This window comes from Ictalurus punctatus, chromosome 3 (genome assembly GCF_001660625.3).
Source record: "Ictalurus punctatus breed USDA103 chromosome 3, Coco_2.0, whole genome shotgun sequence".
Taxonomy (NCBI): Eukaryota; Metazoa; Chordata; class Actinopteri; order Siluriformes; family Ictaluridae; genus Ictalurus; species Ictalurus punctatus.
The window spans coordinates 11,642,083-11,661,677 of NC_030418.2; the positions used below are offsets into that span (position 1 = coordinate 11,642,083).

General features: G+C 41.4%; 1 protein-coding gene across 6 annotated transcripts in view; it reads right to left on the reverse strand.

The window, feature by feature from the left end:
* The window catches only part of LOC108263706 (KH domain-containing RNA-binding protein QKI), an 80,166-nt gene that overhangs the window by 11,433 nt on the left and 49,138 nt on the right, over positions 1-19,595 (reverse strand). For all 6 annotated transcript variants that reach the window (XM_017464765.3, XM_047154318.2, XM_017464768.3 and 3 more), the window contains exon 4: positions 17,411-17,554. In XM_017464765.3, the coding sequence (XP_017320254.1) occupies positions 17,411-17,554 (144 nt within the window). The remainder of the gene's footprint in view (positions 1-17,410; positions 17,555-19,595) is intronic.

Below are 19,595 nucleotides of genomic sequence, written 5' to 3' on the forward strand. Positions count from 1 at the left end.
CAAAAATTATTGGCACCCTTTTAGTCAGTACTATGTGCTAGCTCCCTTTACCAAGATAACAGCTCTGAGTCTTCTCCTATAATGCCTGATGAGGTTGGAGAATACATGGCGAGTGATCTGAGACCATTCCTCCATACAGAATCTCTCCAGATCCTTCACATTTTGAGGTCTACACTGGTGGACTCTCCTCTTCAGTTCACCCCACAGGTTTTCTGTGGGTTTCATGTCAGGGGACTGGGATGGCCACGGCAGGACCTTGATTCTGTGGTCAGTAAACCATTTTTGTGTTGATTTTGATGTATGTTCTGGATCATCGTCCTGCTGGAAGATCCAACCACGGCCCATTTTAAGCTTTCTGCCAGAGGCAGTCAAATTTTCATTTAATATCTGTTGATATTTGATAGAGTCCATGATGCCATGTATCGTAACAATATGTCCAGGTCCTCTGGCAGAAAACAGCCCCAAAACATTAAAGAGCCACCACCATATTTAACCGTGGGCGTGAGGTACTTTTCCATATGGCTACCTCTCTGTCTGCGCCAAAACCACCTCTGGTGTTTATTGGTAAAAAGCTCTATTTTGGTTTCATCTGACCATAGAACCCGATCCCATTTGAAGTTCCAGTAGTGTCTGGCACACTGAAGATGCTTGAGTTTGTTTTTGGATGAGAGTAGAGACATTTTTCTTGAAACCCTTCCAAACAACTTGTGGTGGTGTAGGTGAATTCGGATTGTAGTTTTGGAGACTTTCTGACCCCAAGATGCAACTAACTTCAGCAATTCTCCAGCTGTGATCCTTGAACCACCCTCTTCACAGTGCGTTGAGACAATATAGACACACATCCAATTCCAGGTTGATTCATAACATTTCCAGTTGACTGGAACCTCTTAATTATTTCCCTGATGGTGGAAATGGGCATTTTTAATACTTGTGCTATCTTATAGCCACTTCCCATTTTGTGAAGCTCAACAACCTGTTGCCGCACATATTCCTTGGTCTTAGCTATATTCCTTGGTCTTATCCATTGTAATGAATGACTAATGGATTATATGTTACCTCATATTTATACCCCTGTGAAACAGGAAGTCATGGTTGAACAATTTCATGTTCCTAGACACCCAGGTGTACTAAAAAAATGTAAAATATCAATGGGAATATACTTCAAATATCCATCCATCCATTTTCTATACCACTTATCCTTACTGGGTCTTGAAGACCTGAAAACTATCCCAGGGGGCATGGGGCACCAGACCGGGGACACCCTGGACAGGGTGCCAATCCATCACAGGGCACAATCACACACCCATTCATACATTATGGACAATTTTGGACATGCCAATCAGCCTACAATGCATGTCTTTGGACTGGGGGAGAAAACGAGAAACCTCCGAAGCACGGGGAGAACATTCAAACTCTGTACACACAGGGCCACAGCAGGAACCTAACCCTCAACCATGGAGGTGTGAGACAAACGCACTAACCAATAATTGTTGAACACCTATATTAACAAAGATACATATTTTTTGGACAGACTTGTGTTGTGTTTGCAATTATTTGATATCCATGAGTGCAGTGTACTTTTTAACAAAAGATCAAAAGGTTAAACAATTTTTCACAGCTTTCTTTCCTGGGGGGGGGTGGGGGGTTGTACTGTATCTGTACCTTTTGTTACTTTTAATATTACATTACTAAGGCAACTACTTGGCTTATACAATATAGGTTTTTCCCTGCTTGCGATTTACCATTAAAAAAATCCCGGTAAACAGTTTTCATGTTACTGAAGAACTGATAGCAAAAAAACACCACCACCAACCAACAAACAAACAACCCAAGAACACAACCATTTCCATAATTTCAGGTTTAATGAGGTTTAAAATGCAGTCTTTGGCCATTTTTGGCTGAAATCTTTCAATGGCATCCCGAAGAAACACAGTTAAATCATGTTAACTATATCCTTGTCTAATGCTAACTAAGTAGAATGTACATCGATAGAGTATTTCTTATTAATGAACTCAAAATATTCTCCATTTACAGTACCTTGACAGAAAGCGAGCTGCATGAGATGGGACGGGGGCACGGCTTCCAGGCAGTGTCAGTTAATAGCAGAGAGTTCAAATCATTCCAGCTTAATATGTTGGTTGGCTCATCTCCCATTTTATTGGGGAAAAACAACTTCGCTTTTGATGTATTTTTTGGCTGATAACTTGCACTAGTGTAAATGTTGGTAAGTCTGGAAATACACTAAAATCGGAGTAAACTTCTGTGTGAAAGTGTAATATCATGTAGAGTAAGTTCAATTGTTATATAGCATAATTCTAAAAAAGTTATTTTAGGTTTTATTTACACCTCCAAGGTGTATAATCAGAAGGAGTATCTCCAGTACTTAAACTGAGAAATCACACTCTAGTTGCTACTGTGTGACTGCTGTAAGAGTGCAGTAAGCACATGTACTAAATTGTTACCTTTAGAGTATTGAGATTGAAATTGAGAAGTTAGGGCTCCTAAGTGCATTTTTCTAGTCATAATTCCCTTTTGCAATACTTATTTTGGTTCCTTTTGCAATACTCTCTCTCCTCTTTCTCACTCCCTCTCATAATAAAACTCCTGGGATCATGCCAGTTGGTTTAGAAATTGAAAATGAGTAAAGCATGATCTGAGCTTTAACCTTATATGTGTGATCTTGTTAGTAGTATGCAATAATTTGCAATAAAGTTCAGTGATGCTGCTTTGCAAACCAGACTGGTGGAGACTGAAAGACAGAGAGACACTGTGATTGGCTGAGCCAGAATCATCAGGACACGGGCTGGGGTGAATGGAAACCGGATGCCAGAACTTCGAGAACGTCTCTCACTTCCAGTGCACACAGCTGCTATTACTGAATACATATACACACACGCCACACACACACACACACACACACACACACACACACACACACACACACCTCCAACCCTTTCTCTCTCTGCACAGTGCTTTTTCCCAGTGCAACCCTGAGCTTTAACTCCCCTTATCTCATCTGCCTGGAGCTCTAAGAGAAATTATCACGACGTTTAGCGCCAGTGGCATTCTGACAGATGGAAAGGAGAAATGCAGAGCAAGTTTCCACCGCAGCTGCACAAACCCAACTCAGCTGACCCATCTTACTGAAACACTGAAAAAAATGACCGACTTCCAGTTTCTCTCCCTCTCTTACCTTTTTCTCACACCTTCTTTCTATCACTCTCTGAAACACACAGACACAATCATAGAGAGAGAGAGAAAGAGAGAGAGTGAGAGAGAGAAAGAGAGAGGGGTGTGTGTGTAAAAATGCTGTTTATTAGGCCATGGGAGGAATTTGTATAGCAAGGTCCACTTGTCCCCTTTAGACAGTAGGGTCACTGCAAATCAATACTAAGTTATTCTGACTGATCTCCTTTATGGTATAGTGAAACATTTCTATATCGATAGGAGGCCGCGTCAAGGATGACAATATCCCCTTCCTCAGGGCATGAGGGCTTACTGAATCATGTAGCATTTGAACACCTAGTTCATAGTAGACTTTACTTTGGAGTGAAATGTTATACAGCTCGCTTCAGTACCATCATCAAAACAACAACTGATGGAAGATTTTAAAAAAAATTGTGTTTATCCCTCCAGTACAGTTCCAGAGACTTAAGTTTCCTTTAATTTGCCACCCTTCTGTACACACACACACACACACACACACACACACACACGCGCGCGCATGCACGTGTCCATCGATGCTCAGATTCAGTGTGTATGTTTGTGAGAAGAAATGCATCCTTGATGTTAATCAGACTTGCAGCACAGCTCATAACAGGGCAGTTTAACTCGCTAACTGAAGAGAAGCAAATACTCTGCCTGATTTTTAAAATCACTGGTGCGTAAACATAGAGAAGAAAATGTGAGTAATCTGATGTCTAGAAAATGCCCAAAGATAATGAGGCAACTCTAATACATGTCTGATTTAAATTGCCCATTACCACTGAAGTATGGAGTTAATTTAGTGCCAACAGTATTAAACAAAATGACAAGAACTGCAAGCAAAATATTAAGCATCCAAATCTAAAAAGATTTTGTATATAAACGCTCTCTCCCTTTACTACCCTTTCTCCCCTTTTTAAACTATAATATCTTTTTTGCCCCTTTTCTTTAAGGGTGACTGCATCTTGGAAAAAAATGTACACCTTAGATATCGATTGGTCAACTGGAATTTTGTTCTCTGACGCCTTATACGCCTGTTCAAACAAATGCCATTTCACCCAACACACATTATATGGACAAAAGTATCTGGACACCTGACCATTACACCCATATGTGCGCCATCCCTAAACTTTTGCCACGAAGTTGGAAGCACACAACTGTCTAGAATGTACATTGTAGCATTAAGATTTCCCTTCACTGGTACTAAGTGGCCCAAACATGTTCCTGCATGACAATGCTCCTGTGCACAAAGCAAGGTACATGAAGATGGTTTTGTCAAGGTTGGTGAAAGGTAGAAGAACTCGAGTGGCCTGCACAGAGCCCTGACATCAACAACACTGAACACCTTTGGGATGAACTGGAATACTGACTGTCCTCCAGGCCTCCTCTCCCGACATCAGCACCTGACCTCACTAATGCTCTTGTGGCTGAATGAGCACAATTCCCCACAGTCACGCTCCAAAATCTATTCAAAGCCTTCACAGAACAGCGGAGGTTAATATAACAGCAAAAGGGGACTAAATCTATAATAGGATATTCAACAGGCATATATGGGTGTGATTATTCAGGTGTCCACATACTTTTGGTCATATGGTGTAGCAGAATAATCTGAACTGAGTGCTACGCTATAATGCAAAAGCATAGTTAATATAAATATGATTAATTTCTGCGTTTAACCACCAATACTCATGTTCATATGAGTGTCTTGAAACTATCCACTGGGTTGTAGTTAAAGCAAAATATTTAACTAAATGGGTATAGCCGAGTCACTAATGTTAGAAGTACAGTAGCCTGCATACACACAGCACATAAAAACATACTGGACAACTTACAGCATGGGGCAGTTCTGTAGCTAGCTACTAAACCCACTATGATTACAACTAGTATTATTAAATATGTAAACAATTTTTTTGAAGAGAACGTTATTTAACAGCAAATTAAAAGCTATATGATGGTTTGGTTCTCCAAGTTCCTCACACCGGCCAAAAACATGCAGGTAGGCGACGTGACTATGCTAATAGGTAACACCCATAGGTGTGAGAGTGTGTGTGTGTGTGTGTGTGTGTGTGTGTGTGTGTGTGTGTGTGTGTGTGTGTGTGTGTGTGTGTGTGTGTGTGTGTGTGTGTGTGTGTGTGTGTGTGTGTGTGTGTGTGTGTGTGTGTGTGTGTGTGTATTGTGCCCTATGATGGACTGACATCTCAAGCACAGTGAATTCTCCTGCCATGCGCCCAGTGTTCATGGAACTGGCTCTGGAACCACCATGATCCTGACCCGAATAAAGCAGTTACTGAAGATGGATGAATGAATGTTTCATTAACAGCACTGTAATGTAACCGCACTGGGAGCTGTTTACAGAGAATATGCTACTGAGCACTTTTTAGACCCCAGCTGCGGTCCCACACATGCTAAACTGACAAAATCCCTGGCTAGCTTGGTAAAAAAAAACAAAAAAAAAAAACAGTAGACTGGGCAGGAAACATATACTAATATTAATATATTTCATATCATGTAAAGGGTTGGGGGGAGGGCGCACGGTGGGTTAGTGGTTAACACATTTGCCTCGCATCTCCATGGTTGGGGGTTTGATTCCCGCCACCACCCTGTAGGTGCAGAGCTTGCATGTTCTGCCCGTGCTTCGGGGGTGTCCTCCAGGTACTCCGGTTTCCTCCCCCAGTCCAAAGACATGTGCAGTAGGCTGACTGCCTTCTCTAAACTGTCTGTAGTGTATGAATGGGTGTGTGAGTGTGTGTGTGTGCGTTTGTGCCGTGTAATGGGTTGGAACCCCATGCAGGGTGTACCACACCATGTGCCCCAAGTCCCCTGGGATAGTCTCCAGGCTCCCCGTGACCCTGTGCAGTATATGTGGTACAGAAAATGGATGGATGGTTGGAAATAATTATTAATTACTGACTAAAGTATTAATTTCTGACTAAAATTACTGAAATAATCACTGACTAAAGTCCACATAACCAAGCAAAACATTTTTTAAAATTACAGCATTTTCCTAAATGTTGATGATTTACTGGTCTAATAGGTGTACATAATTGTGATTCAGCCTCGGTTCTGAATTTTGACCGTTAACAACTACAAACGTTTATTAAGGTGTTGATTAATGAATGGCATGGTATTACTCATGAATGGTATGCTAACATTTCGACATAATGCAAGCGTTAGTTACGGTGTATTGATGCTAAAGTACATGGTTGACAAGTGTGTTAGATAATATCAGTTAAAGAAAACTTAAAGAAAAATAAGGAAAGGCTTACATGTTACTACAGTAGTACAGAAAGCAAGAGAGAAATGGAATGTTTAAGAGAGAAAGGAGACAATGTTTAGTTATTATTATGTGCAACATCAATTTATGAAGCAAAATGAATTCCACAATACCCAGAGGTTTATTTATTACTCAGCCAGGGGGAGAGTGTATTGTCTGTCTGAACAATACGAGACGGCTGAGAGCATAAACGTTTCTAAAGCTTGAAATGCTTGGACATGGATATGCCTATACTTTGTTCGCACATGCACTTAAACAAAGAAACGGCCTTTCCTGCCTGTGTGGAACATGACTCAATCCTCAGAGTCACTATCGCACATGATAGAAGAGAGAAATGGAAAGAATTGGGAATGTGCTTACCTGATTAGCTCATTAGTGTGGGTCTGTGTCTGAAGTGCCCACTGACAGGCCACGGAGAAAGAGACTCTAAGGGACTGGCCTTAAATACTAAGTACATTCCTGTTAATTGGCTTTGAGAGAAGAAAAGGTGAATGTGTCCCTCTGGGTGTGTTTCAGGAGTTCTGCCTAGGCTAGAGGATCTGAGGATCTTTCCACAGTGACAAGCAGCATGACTGACAGAAACGTAGAGACTCCACCCTATCCTGATCGGAAGGATTCACTTTATTAATTTGTTTTCGTTGGTGTATGTTTCATTTACAGAGCCTGGGACACCACATAGATCTCCCTCTGAGAAGATATTTCATTGACAGTGGCCTAAATGTGAGAAAAATCTTTCGATAAAGTAACTGCAAACACATTTAATTGTCATCTGGTCTCCTGGTTATACATAAAAAAATGACACATATAGAAATGCAGCCGTGTTTCTTGAAGTCATATCCTCTGAGTTAAATAATATGCACACTAATACTCACACAACATCGTTCATACTGCTTCTTTTACTTCCATGCTGCTGCAATATTCATTTTTATAGCCATAACTGTTTCAAGCAAAAAGTAAAAAACATTTTAATACCTTCTATATTTGCTGTTTCATCTGTTTTTTTACTCTCATGTAAAATGATCCAGGGTCATCCATTATGGAAAGTGCTTAAAAGAGCCACTGATGCCAATTCAGATCCTTTTACAATTTACAGTTGTTGTGCCTGCACAGGAATCCTGCACAGGAATACACTGTGCTAGGTCTGATTTAGCATAAATAACAAGCAGAATAGTACATACGCACAGCTAAAAGCACACACACAGAAACTGAGTACAAATACACAAACACATATATTTTTCACTTTAAAGAAGGTGACAAGCTGTTGCAGTGTAGGCAATCTCCTGACTGAAATTAAAGAAGCATAATTAAAAGGAGGAGGCCGTTTCATACATCAAACTGGCTTTGAACTGAGGAAACTACTGAGGAGAGAGAGAGAGAGAGAGAGAGAGTGAGAGAGAGAGAGAGAGAAAGAGAAAGAGAAAGAGAGAGAGAGATTTAAAGCACTTAAAGCTAGCTAACTGCTCACATGACTAACAGCCAAGGAAACTTACTTTATCATTCAGGAACACTCACACACGCACGCATGCGCACGCGCACACGCACGCACGCACGCACACACACACACACACACACACACACACACACACACACACACACACACACACACACACACACACACACACACACAGAGGTTCAAATTAATACATAACCTCTCCCTTTCCTCCCTTTTATAATTCACACTCTTAGAAATGGTCCAGATGGTCCAGTACTCTCTCCATATACTATAATAACATGCCCTTATTCCTTCTCTCCTCATAAAAGGCAGCCTCAGGCGCAAAAAAACACGCACAAGAGAAGTGCCGCGACAAGTCTGCTGGTCACAAAGTCAAAAACATTACAAAGAAATAAATTTTTAAAAAAAAACAGGAAAAGAAAAGAAAGAGAGGAGCGGAAAAAGAGCTCTTTGACATCACACAGATGGAATCCTCTCATCTTTCCAGCAGGACCAGAAGCCAAAAGCTGTCTCTCTCTTTCTCTCTCTCTCTCTCTCTCTCTCTCTCTCTCTCTCACACACACACACACTCTCAGAAACAGATTTCAGTCAATTAGGCCTGCAAAAATGCATGGCATCTTATAGAATATTCCACCCAAATTCAACATCTCCGTGAGAGACAAAGCCTGTCCCAGTCTGAATGAAATGCATTGTTAAGTGGCTGTGATATAAATGGATAATGATCTGAGAGAAGTATGTGAAAATGCTGAGAAATCGCTGTCTTTCATGGAGGACAAATTTCTTTAAAATGAAGGACTTCTGTTCTACATCATTGCTTTCTGCTGTTACATGATGTGACAGCTCTCAGAGATGTCTCTAAATGTAATGATCCCCAAAAAAACAACAACCCTCCTTTGGATTATAACGTTAAGTCAACGAAGCCCTGGAGCAAGTGAATTGGTCAAAAGAAATCTTTCATGTGTCTTCACTTCACAAGCGTTTGCCCTGACTGAACTGTGATTTTAAAAGGTCTGTATCAGTTATATATTAAAAACATACATGACCCATTGGAGGTGTCAGAGCTTTTAGTTGGCTCTAAGGGAACTCCGCACCAAAGGTAGTGACTCACCATTCACACATACAGTCATTTTGCCTCTGTATACCACCACAATGGATTTGAAATGAAGCAATCAAGATGTGATTTCACTGTCCAAATACTTATGGACCCCGAATGTATACGCGATAAAGATCTGTGTGGACAAAATATAAATAGTTCTTTATGTGTTCAGCATTTCAGAACCCTATGAATGGCACCGTACTGTTGACTGCTCAGAAGAAAACGCGGTTCAGAGTCGAGTTGTGTAGGCTCAGAAGGGATGATTTCAGAAAGAGACGCATGCTGACAGAGTGGACATGTCGTGAACAGGTGCCTCTATTTCAACTAGTGACATTTTGTTTGTGTGGCGCCTGGGGAAGCCTTGTGTTCCAGAGCACCTCTACACAACCATGGAGCTCTATCCATTTCGAAGCCTACGTCTTCTCTTCACTTGCAGTGGGATTAATGTGTTATTCAACAGACAGAGAGCAGAGAAGTATTAGGGTGTATGAATGCGAATCATTGAGTGAGCATTATGTGGTCCTTGTTACCAGGGCAAAGTGAGTTTGGGAAAGTGTTCTTGGCTGCAGGATTAAAGCCCCTCTGTCTCATGCTCATATGAACTTATACTTGAAAGATGGGGTAAGAGCCTCTTAAATGGTCTCCAAGGCAATGCAATCTCTAAGGTTGTGTTAAAGAATGCTTTTATTGTCCAGCAAAATTCTACTTTACTTACTTATGTTTATGCAAAACACAACATGTTACTCAATAAAGTAGACGTATGAGCCAGAAAGAAAAGTGTGTGCGTTGGCGTAGATTGAGATAAGCTGTAATAAGGTAAAGTACAGGAAGAAAGAGGAGAAAGAGAAACACACAGAGAGCGAGAGAGAGAGAGAGAGGGAGAGAGAGAGTGCAAACCAGGGAAGGGGACGGAGCCCCACTGCGAGCATTATATCCAGCCCTACAGGAGCTGAAAGCTCAGCTCAAGATTTCCACACTCCACTTGTAAACAAAAGGCCTTTTGATGCTCCCTCAGCCTCAAAGACCTGGATGACTACTCAATCATGTGACCAGAGAGAAGAAGTGCTTGCTGTTCACACATCTACCAAAGACACACACATGGACTTGGACACACAATGACTTGAGCAACTTTTCCCAATGGTATTGAGACAGAACGTGAAATAGTTATGCAATACTCACAGCTGTGGAACAACAACAAAAAAAATGTATACCAATTTATAGTTCATTTGAGTGTGAAATTTTGCATCCTTCATGGGTGAAAAAGGAAAATTACAATTTTACAATCTTAACAAAAATGAAAAGGTAAGAATGTAAAAAATTCAGAAAAAAAATCAACAATCCAAAACATAAAGAAAAATTGATCAGTACATTCGTTTTTGTTGTTGCTGATTTGTGATGACCTTTCTGTTTAAAGAAGACAGAGTTATAACTCATATACTAAAAATGGCCAAGTCATCTGGCAATCTGAGTTAGAACAAATGGCAGAGGAAGAACTGAAACTACTGACATAAAAACATTTAGTGTAATGACAACTATCTTAATATGCAACTTTTTAATTCATTTTTTAGAGAGAGAGAGAGAGAGAGAGAGAGAGAGTGAAAGAGAGAGAGAGAGAGAAAGAGAGAGAGAGAGAGAGTGAAAGAGAGAGAGAGTGCCCCATTTCCAGTCAGAGAAGCAGGGGCCATGTTGAAAGAGAGGCTCCCTGCCTGGGCAGCTGGGCTGAGCACTCAGAGAAGCAGCAAGCGGCACAAAAACATGTCATGCAAGAGGGAGCCTATTGTGCTGCACAGAGAACAGATGGGAACTCCCACAAACCACTGGGCCCTTTATTTCTCCATTCAGCAGCACTCATAAACACACACCTTGTCGCAAACAGCAATGGCGGCTCTTCTCACACACCACGGGGACTCTTCTCATTTTACATCACTTGTGCTCAATCATAGAGATGCAAGCATTTGTGTGTTCAATCAAGCTTTTGTGAGCGCATGCTTGGAACGTGCGTTAGACGGGAATCCCCAAGCTGAAGTGCAGAGCTCTCCACCCAGACACACAGCTAGTTACATGTGTCCTCTGAGCAGAAGGAGATCTGTTAGGCTCATGCACTGCTCTGAATCCAATACATTGGGAAAAAATGAGAGAGCCAGAGAAGGTGAACATGCTTCAGTGCGTATTTCAGAGAGTGTGTGTGTGTGTGTGTGTGTGTGTGTGTGTGTGTGTGTGTGTGATGTGAGTGTAAGACAGTGAGACAGTGATATCCTGGAATCAAGTCTAATACTTAGGCAATGACTAGACTGAAAACATAAGAGTAACATCCGCTGGTTCCCTTGAGGTCATAAGCACTGACGTAAAATTGCACGAGCTTGGTTAACTGAAGCAAGAAGGGCTGTGTGATTGACATGCTGTAGTTGGCTCTTCAGGATAATCCACAGCTCCTCAGTGTTCTCCCGGTGTCGTCGGTTCTCAGACAGCCGATGGCCGGTGTGTTTGCACTGCATGTTTGTGAATAGCTTTTGCAACCTCCTCAAACCTCCATTTTAAAGTCCGCTTTATCTCCAGCAATGACAATTAAAGCTGCCTCTATCTGTCCTGACTGTAGCTGGGAGCCACAGCAGGAAGGCTGATGGACAGAACCTTAATTAAAGTAGCCCTTTCAGTAATGATTATGTTTCCACCGCATGCTACGGCTCGGCTCGACTCGAATCTGCTCGCTTTTTGGGGGTTTTCCACTGTGGATAGTACCTGGTGCTTTTTTAAGTACCACTTTGGTTGAGGTTCCGAGCGAGCCGAGCCGATACTAAATATGAGCCACGCGCTGAGGGAGTTGGGAACTATCCTTACTGAGTGGTTCCGTATTGTGCCTGAATAAATGTGTCATTTAATACATACTTTGTGTATGGTAATATTCTATTAATTGAAAATGCTGTATAGTTTATCTCATTAGATATAAAATTACAACAAAGGTTTCTGTCTTAGATTTTTACATCTCGCTTGTTACCAATTTCCAAATAGGTGTGGCTTGAAGTCCCTTTCAAGAATCTTCACACTAACTGTCGCTCAGTGGTGGAATGACCTTCCAACCTCAATCCGGACCGCAGAATCTGTTACTATCTTCAAAAAAACACTAAAGACCCACCTCTTCCGTGAACATCTAACTAACCCCTAAAATGCCAACCCCACATTAACCCCCCCCCCCCCCCCAAAAAAAAAAAAAACAACAAAAAACCCACCTACTCTGGCACTTACACCTCTACTCTGCGCACACTGCTTTTCTAGAACTCAATTAAAAGATCTTGTACTGTAGCTCTATTTGTATTGTTCTCTGCTTGATATATCGCTTTGTTTGTATTTCCTCATTTGTAAGTCACTTTGGATAAAAGCGTCTGCTAAATGAATAAATGTAAATGTTATCGAAGTCATTCCTGTCACGACTGAATCTAATTTAGTCATATCGAGCACTACACAGGGTCTAGAACGCAGTTATTTTACATCCTTAATAGGGTCCATGTTCAGTGAACATTAAAGGCATTTGGAATACAGCCTGATCATGTATTTGTACAGGGCTTTGATAATAAAACATTATTCCTGCGTAAAGGCGAGTGCAAGATGGCACCCACGTTGAGGCGGCACTAAACTGCAGCGGAAAACCAAGCTCAGAAAAGTAAAGCGAGCCGAGCCGAGTCGAGTAGAGTCGTGCAATGGAAAAGTGCTTTTAGAGCTGGCTTGGTCTGAAGTAACATCAGTGAGAGCTTTACTTTCTCTGGCATATTCTCAATAAGAACATTAATATGTTTTTTTTTTTCTCCCTGAAGATTGTTTCTCTGGGTTGTTAATGTAATTTCATGCTGGAGTTGCATGCCGCAGAAACGAGGTCACCGAATATAATGTCACTAGTACTCTGATTTGAAAGAAATATGAATAATCAGGAATCTCTATATCAGATATATAGATTTATGTATGGTTCAGAGCACAGATTCCAAGAAAATCCTGGTATTTTTACACGTACAGATCAAGAACAAAGTGTCCCTCAAACATCAAAAACGCATATGCGCTAAAAGGAATACTGGCCCTGAAGGTGACTCAAGCTGAACATGGCGGACACATTTAACTCTAACTCTGTTGTGCAAGATTAGTGTCATGTGCAGTAAGTGCATGAGTGTGCTTGCGTGAACTGCTGCTTCTGTCAGCACAATCAGATGTGATTGTCTGCAGTAAGGCATTTCGTATTTTTGTCACAAAGCCATTGATGATAATTGCTTTTGACTGTGTTACCAGCATCCTGCTGACCACTGCGCTCCTGTCAGCACCAAGCGTACTGCAGAAACATGATTTCTGATTACAAGTGTAATGACAACTATGACGACGACGATGATTATGATGATGATGCTGATGATAATGACAGTTGGATTGGATGACGTAAGCTTTATCACTCGGTGTGAACAGGTAGACTGCATATTTATCCCTTTCTAGCTAAATCTGCCTTTTTGCTATCCCATGTTTTCCAGTGACCCGACAACTAAGTATTGGCACAATAGGACCTCTGCTAATGTGTACCATTAAAGACAGCACATTTCCAACAAGGGCTGTTGCCATTTGCCTGCCTGGGAGCACAGCTAGGAGATCCAGCAGCATGGAACTCCTTCAATCTGTATGTAAATTTCAGTGGGGATTATAGCATGCACTTGATGAGCTTTAGCAGAACACTAGCAGCTCTTAGTGCAAACAGAGAGAAAAAAAAACAGACTCTTTTTTTATCTCCTTCTCTGAGAAGAGCGTCTGGAAGCCAAGAGTGAAGTCACTGTTTCCCATACATACTTTGAAGGCACTTGATATAAACCCGAGGACCACCCAAGTACATTTTGTCCCAATTAAAAAAATTTGCATTGTGATCATGAAGGGTTCAGGGGTGAGGATAGTGAAAGGCAGCGGGAAAGACAGAGTGATGGGGAGAGAGAAGAGTAGAGCAGAGCAGCATTAACAGAAAGAAAAAAGGAGACAGAAGAACCTGGTGAACCTGGTAATTGGAACTGTGTGGGCGTGATCATTTGCTGCCACACAGAGAGGCAGATTTCACCACACCACAGCAATCAAACACTGCCTGGATAAAGCAGTGCTCTCCATTAAATAGTATGCAATAGCACAGACTTGAAGGTGGACACGTACTGCCAGTCTTTGTGAACAGCATTACTTTGGTCTGAGAAAGCCAACTGTAATAAAATTAAAAAATAAATAACATATGTTCACCATAGCCAGGTTAGGTACCACATAAGGTATCATTCATTCATTCAATCATCTTCAGTAGCTGCTTTATCCTACTGCTATGTTGTTGGAAGATTGGAAAAAAACAGAAAAACCCTGTGCAGACATGGGGAGAACTCAACACAAATAGTTACCCAAGCTCAGGATCAAACTGGGGACCCTGTACTCGATTTGACCAAAAGTATATGGACACCTGACCATCACACCCATATGTGGGCCTTCCCAAACTGTTGCCACAAAGCTGGAAGCACACAAATGTCTAGAATGTCTTTGTGTGCTGTAGCATTAAGAATTCCCCTTCACTGGAATTAATGAACCCAAGCATGTTCAAGCATGACAATGCGCCTCTGCACAAAGCGAGGTCCGTGAAGACATGGTTTACTGAGTTCAGAATGGAAGAACTCATGTGGCCTGCACAGAGCCCTGACCTCAACCCCACTGAACACCTTTGGGATGAACTGGAACACCGATTGCACACCAGGACTCCTCACCGAACATCAGTGTCTGACCTCACTAATGCTCTTGTGACTGAATGGGCAAATTCCCACTGCCATGCTTCAAAATCTAGTGGAAAGCCTTCTCAGAAGAGTGGAGGTTATTATAACAGTAAAGGGGGACGAAATCTATAATGGGACATTCAATAAGCATATAGGTGTGATTTGTCAGGTGTCCACAAACTTTACACCAGCTGTGAGGTGGCAGTGTTACCCTTTGTGCCCCCATGTCACCCACCCATAAGATATCAAATAAGTCTATTGTATCTAGCTTTGATCACAAATACAGTGCCCTACACTAATATTGGCACCCTTGGTAAATATGAGCGAGGAAGGCTGTCAAAAATTGACTTTATTTTCAATGCTTGTGCTATTTTCTTATAGCCACTTCCCATTTTGTGAAGCTCAACAACCTTTTGCCACACATCACAGCTATATTCCTCGGTCTAACCTATTGTTATGAACGATTAAGGGAATTTGGCCTATGTGTTACTTCATATTTATACTGCTGTGAAACAGGAAGTCAAGGTTGAACAATTTCCTGTTCTTACTGAAAAAAAAAGTAAAATATAAATGGGACTATACTTATAATATATGGGAATAAATGGGAATATACTTATACAAATACACTTATACAAATATATTTTTCTCATATGAATTCATAGGGGTGTCCAATAATTGTTGCATACCTATATTTATCAAAAATATTTTTTGGATAAACCCGTGTTGTGTTTTGCAGTTGTTTGCTATCCATGAGAGCAGAGTATTTTTGTGAATCTTTTGAACAAAAGATCAAATGGTTAAACAATAAAGCCTTCTTTGCTCATATTTACCAAGGGTGCCAATATTAGTGTAGTTGAAAAGTCAGTGCTATTGACCTCACACCTGATTTAAAATGATATGGAAGTTTGTCGGAGTGGGTTCTGTAGTCATGGTGGCTACACTGGGATTTCTTCAAATCGCTGCTATGCCCCTGTGGGTGGAGACTGAACAGTTTTACTGGGTATAAGCTCAGAGATCATGATAATGATACAGGTGTAGCTGTGATGCTGCTCTGAACTTCAACAAAACTCCATTCACAGAGATGGCACTTAGTTAAATGCTAAAAAAAAAAAAACCCAAAACGTAACCATGACCCCTGTTTGCTCTGGTTACTTCAGTGAATAGTCATAAATCCATTGTAGTATGGCTGCCTAGAAATTTTCTGCAAGATGCCAAAGTGATGTAGGAACACAAGTTCAATTCTCAGTTCCTCCGTAGAGGTAAACTTTTTATTTAACATACACACAAAGAAGTGTCAAACACAATCTCACTGGAAACTCATGTTAATGAATGTAGGTCTGCATTCTAATTGTGCTAATACACACAGCTTTGAGGCAGCCAGGTGCACCACTGATAGACCCTGTAGTCTTGTGTTCTTCATTAATGCCTTGCAGCTAATTACATCAATGTAGCAGGCCTCTGGTCATGCCCTAGCTGTTAGCAGATTCCCCATAGTTTTGAATTCATCAGTGGTAGCTCACGTAATCCAATAACCATGACCTACATAAGGCTACTGGTACATCACATGACCTCAGCGTGATGTACCACGTGACTTAGCAGAGTCATACTGAGTAAAATAAGTCAAGACAAAATTCAACAGATGAAATCAGCCTTTTTGGTTATTAGTTATTAAATATTCGGATGCATATGCTTGGAGGCACTTATCTTGTATTTCGGAGACCTCAGTTCCACATGCATTGTGCAATGTCCATTACACCCACACCATACACTTACAAGGCTACAGTGAATCAGTCCAGAATGGATTCAAATGAAACTCCTGAATCTATGGTCACTGGAATGGGTTCATCCTTCTGATGTTCTTATTAGCACAGATGAAAATGTTTAAAACGCCAAGTCTAAAGAATGTTAGTGATCTAAAACAATTACTCAATTGCAGCAGCACTGAGGAGCACTTCCACTTTCTCAAGTGCGATGAGAGTAAATTTCATTTCCTACTTGTCAAGTGACATGACAGCGAATGGAAACAAAAAGAGGAATTGTGGCATTGCTAAAAGAATAGCCCAAAACACACACACACATGCGTCCATTAAATACGCAATTCAACCAGCAAAACAAAACTGTCAAAAGACTTATTTGCCAGGATAAAGCTGACACTTGGGATGATCAGCTACTCTGTTGCTGTGTACAGTGGAATGCCAAGTAGTGCAATCATTGATAATTGGTTTTAAAGGGCAGACACTTTGTCTGGTGACTTGATGATGCCATTCTGAATGAAATGAATACTCTAACAACCACCTAAAGGTCTGGAGAAACTGCAAAATAAACTCATCGGTCAAGGCAGGAGAAACAACATTGATGCACACAATTTGATACATTACACACAGACATTTACACTCAATACAATAAATATACCCACTGTGATAAACACGTTTTTTTAAAAAAAATTACAGTAAAAATCTCTATTAATAGCACCTACAAGCCAAAATAAACTTTGTCGTATGACACTCACTTCTCTGAAATGAATGTGTCACTCTGACATACTAATTTCAGTGGCAAAAATGCTGTGCAACATTTTGAAACAAGAATAAAAGTCACAAGCTTCAGCAGGAAGTGATGTGAGAGCTACTTACCGCAGGCACCAGCAACTTGTTGACCTCCTCCACGGCTCGTTTGAGCTTGATCTCGGCACGGTTCTGAGCATCTTCTACAGTGATTAGGACGTGCAGGTCTTCATTCAGGTGTTCCCAGTTGGGCTTGCCACGGTTCTGCTCCTCCTGGGACAAAGCACAGGGGATTAATGTGTACTCTTATGCAAGCGTGGTGCAATTGCTACACTGTTTAGGAATCAGCTGAAGCTAAATAAGAATAAAGAAAACGAACGCGGATGAAACTATATTCTTCAGCGTATTTGACTGAAGTGGGGTGAATTTCAACTGATACATGAAAGCCATGATCAAAGAACAGGGACTGTTTGCTGTCTGAACTTTGGCATCCTGCGTTCTAGTTTGCTGCTAGATCTCACTGCTCAAAACCTGGAGGGGACCAAAACAATGTCCATTGTTTTCACTTTTCCAGCAGAGAACAGAATCAGCAAGAATGCAACAGGAAAGGACATGGAAATAAACATAAAATGAAACAGAAAGCGGTACCGCGACTTTGATCTGATTCCTGCAGCAAGGACAAGATGTTTTACACATGCCATGGTGTAATGTGCTGATATACAAAGGAAGCATCACAAGGCGCAAACAGAAGCTCATAACACTGAGCAGCAGGAGCTTCCACAGCTAGCAGAATGAAGGAGCAAATAAAACACTCACTGCCTTCCTGCATATGATATTCCCAATCAGGCGTATAAAACTTACTGAGACTCAGATTCGGTCTCAATGCAGAGCAGCACAATCACAAAAATTCTAATTCACCAGCTGAAGATCTAGCAACGCTGGAGTGTTTAATTGATAGGAAACAACATTGCAGTGGAAAAAGGAAAGCCAGCCTTTTGTTTGTCAGCGCCCTGCATTGTTCTCTGCTTGCCTTTCTTTTCATATATAATTTTCCCAGATGAAAAAATAAAATAAAATAACTAAGATTTGATTTATGCAATAATCAGACATGCAAACAGTGCTCATTTTTCTCCCCGTGCCAGCAAAATGGGAAATTGATGGCAATCCACGCCGCCGTCTGTGCTGCTGCATTTTGCCTGCTGATTTTCATTAGGGCTCCATTGTTGGCCCTGTTCGCGTGATGCGACGAGGGAAAATATTGCAGCATTAGCATCGTCAGACGCGCTCAATATGATTTATCATCTGACACTGAGGCAGCACGCTCATATTAGGTCACTTCCTTTTTTCTTGCCGTTCATCAGTCCGTTTTCTGCTCGGCTGATTTACTCGGCTTTCCTTGGTTTTGACAAGCACTAAAAATTGATCCTCTATGCCTGACTGTGACAGCTCAGCCGCCTATCTATAGCCACCCAGTCAATAACTCATGGAGAAAAAGCCCACGAAAGACGGCCAGGAGGGTGTGTGAGTGCCAATTTCAAAGGGGTTAATGATAGGTCTTTTTGTCGGCCTGTCTATCTGAGAGTCTGTTTGCGTTTGTGTGTATCTTCGAACGCTTGTTTTCTCAGGGATCACTCTGATTTTCTCACATTGCACTTTCTCAGGCCCTGTTGGACACCTAGTGTCAGGCTCGTAGTCAAGGTGACGCTGCCGTAGCGGTCTGCAGAGGAAACATGTCCAGCTGTGCAACTGTCCACTTGCCTTTTGTTTACACATCCACTACTTCTCTCTGCTCACAACCCCCCTCTCCTCCATCCCTTCTCGCCGCCTCTGTCTCTAACTGGCCATCCAGTAGCCATACAGTGGCATAATCAATGTCTATAAATCCACTGGCCATCTCCTTTGTAATCTTTGCAGAGGCAATAATGTCGTCCTGAGGCTTCAGCAGTAATATCACAGCTGCCTAGGGTGGAAGGGGAGAGGGCTACCTGACTAAGCACACACACACACACACACACACACACACACACACACACAGAGTTTAAACTGGGGGATGGAGAAGAAGAATAGAAGCTGTAGAGTGAAAGAGGGTAAACTTTGAGTTCAGTGGTGCTGCTATATAAGCAGTCATGGGATGATTGCAGGTGTTTGTTAACACATGATGTGTAGAATATTAAAATATGTTTGCATATTTAAGTCCCTCTAAATAAGGCCGTCCACCAAATGCCACAAATGTAAATGCATTGACAGCATTGTGTAAATGTGCCTTTGCTTTGTGACAGCGACTGTAACTGCGAGTGTATACTGTATGTACCAC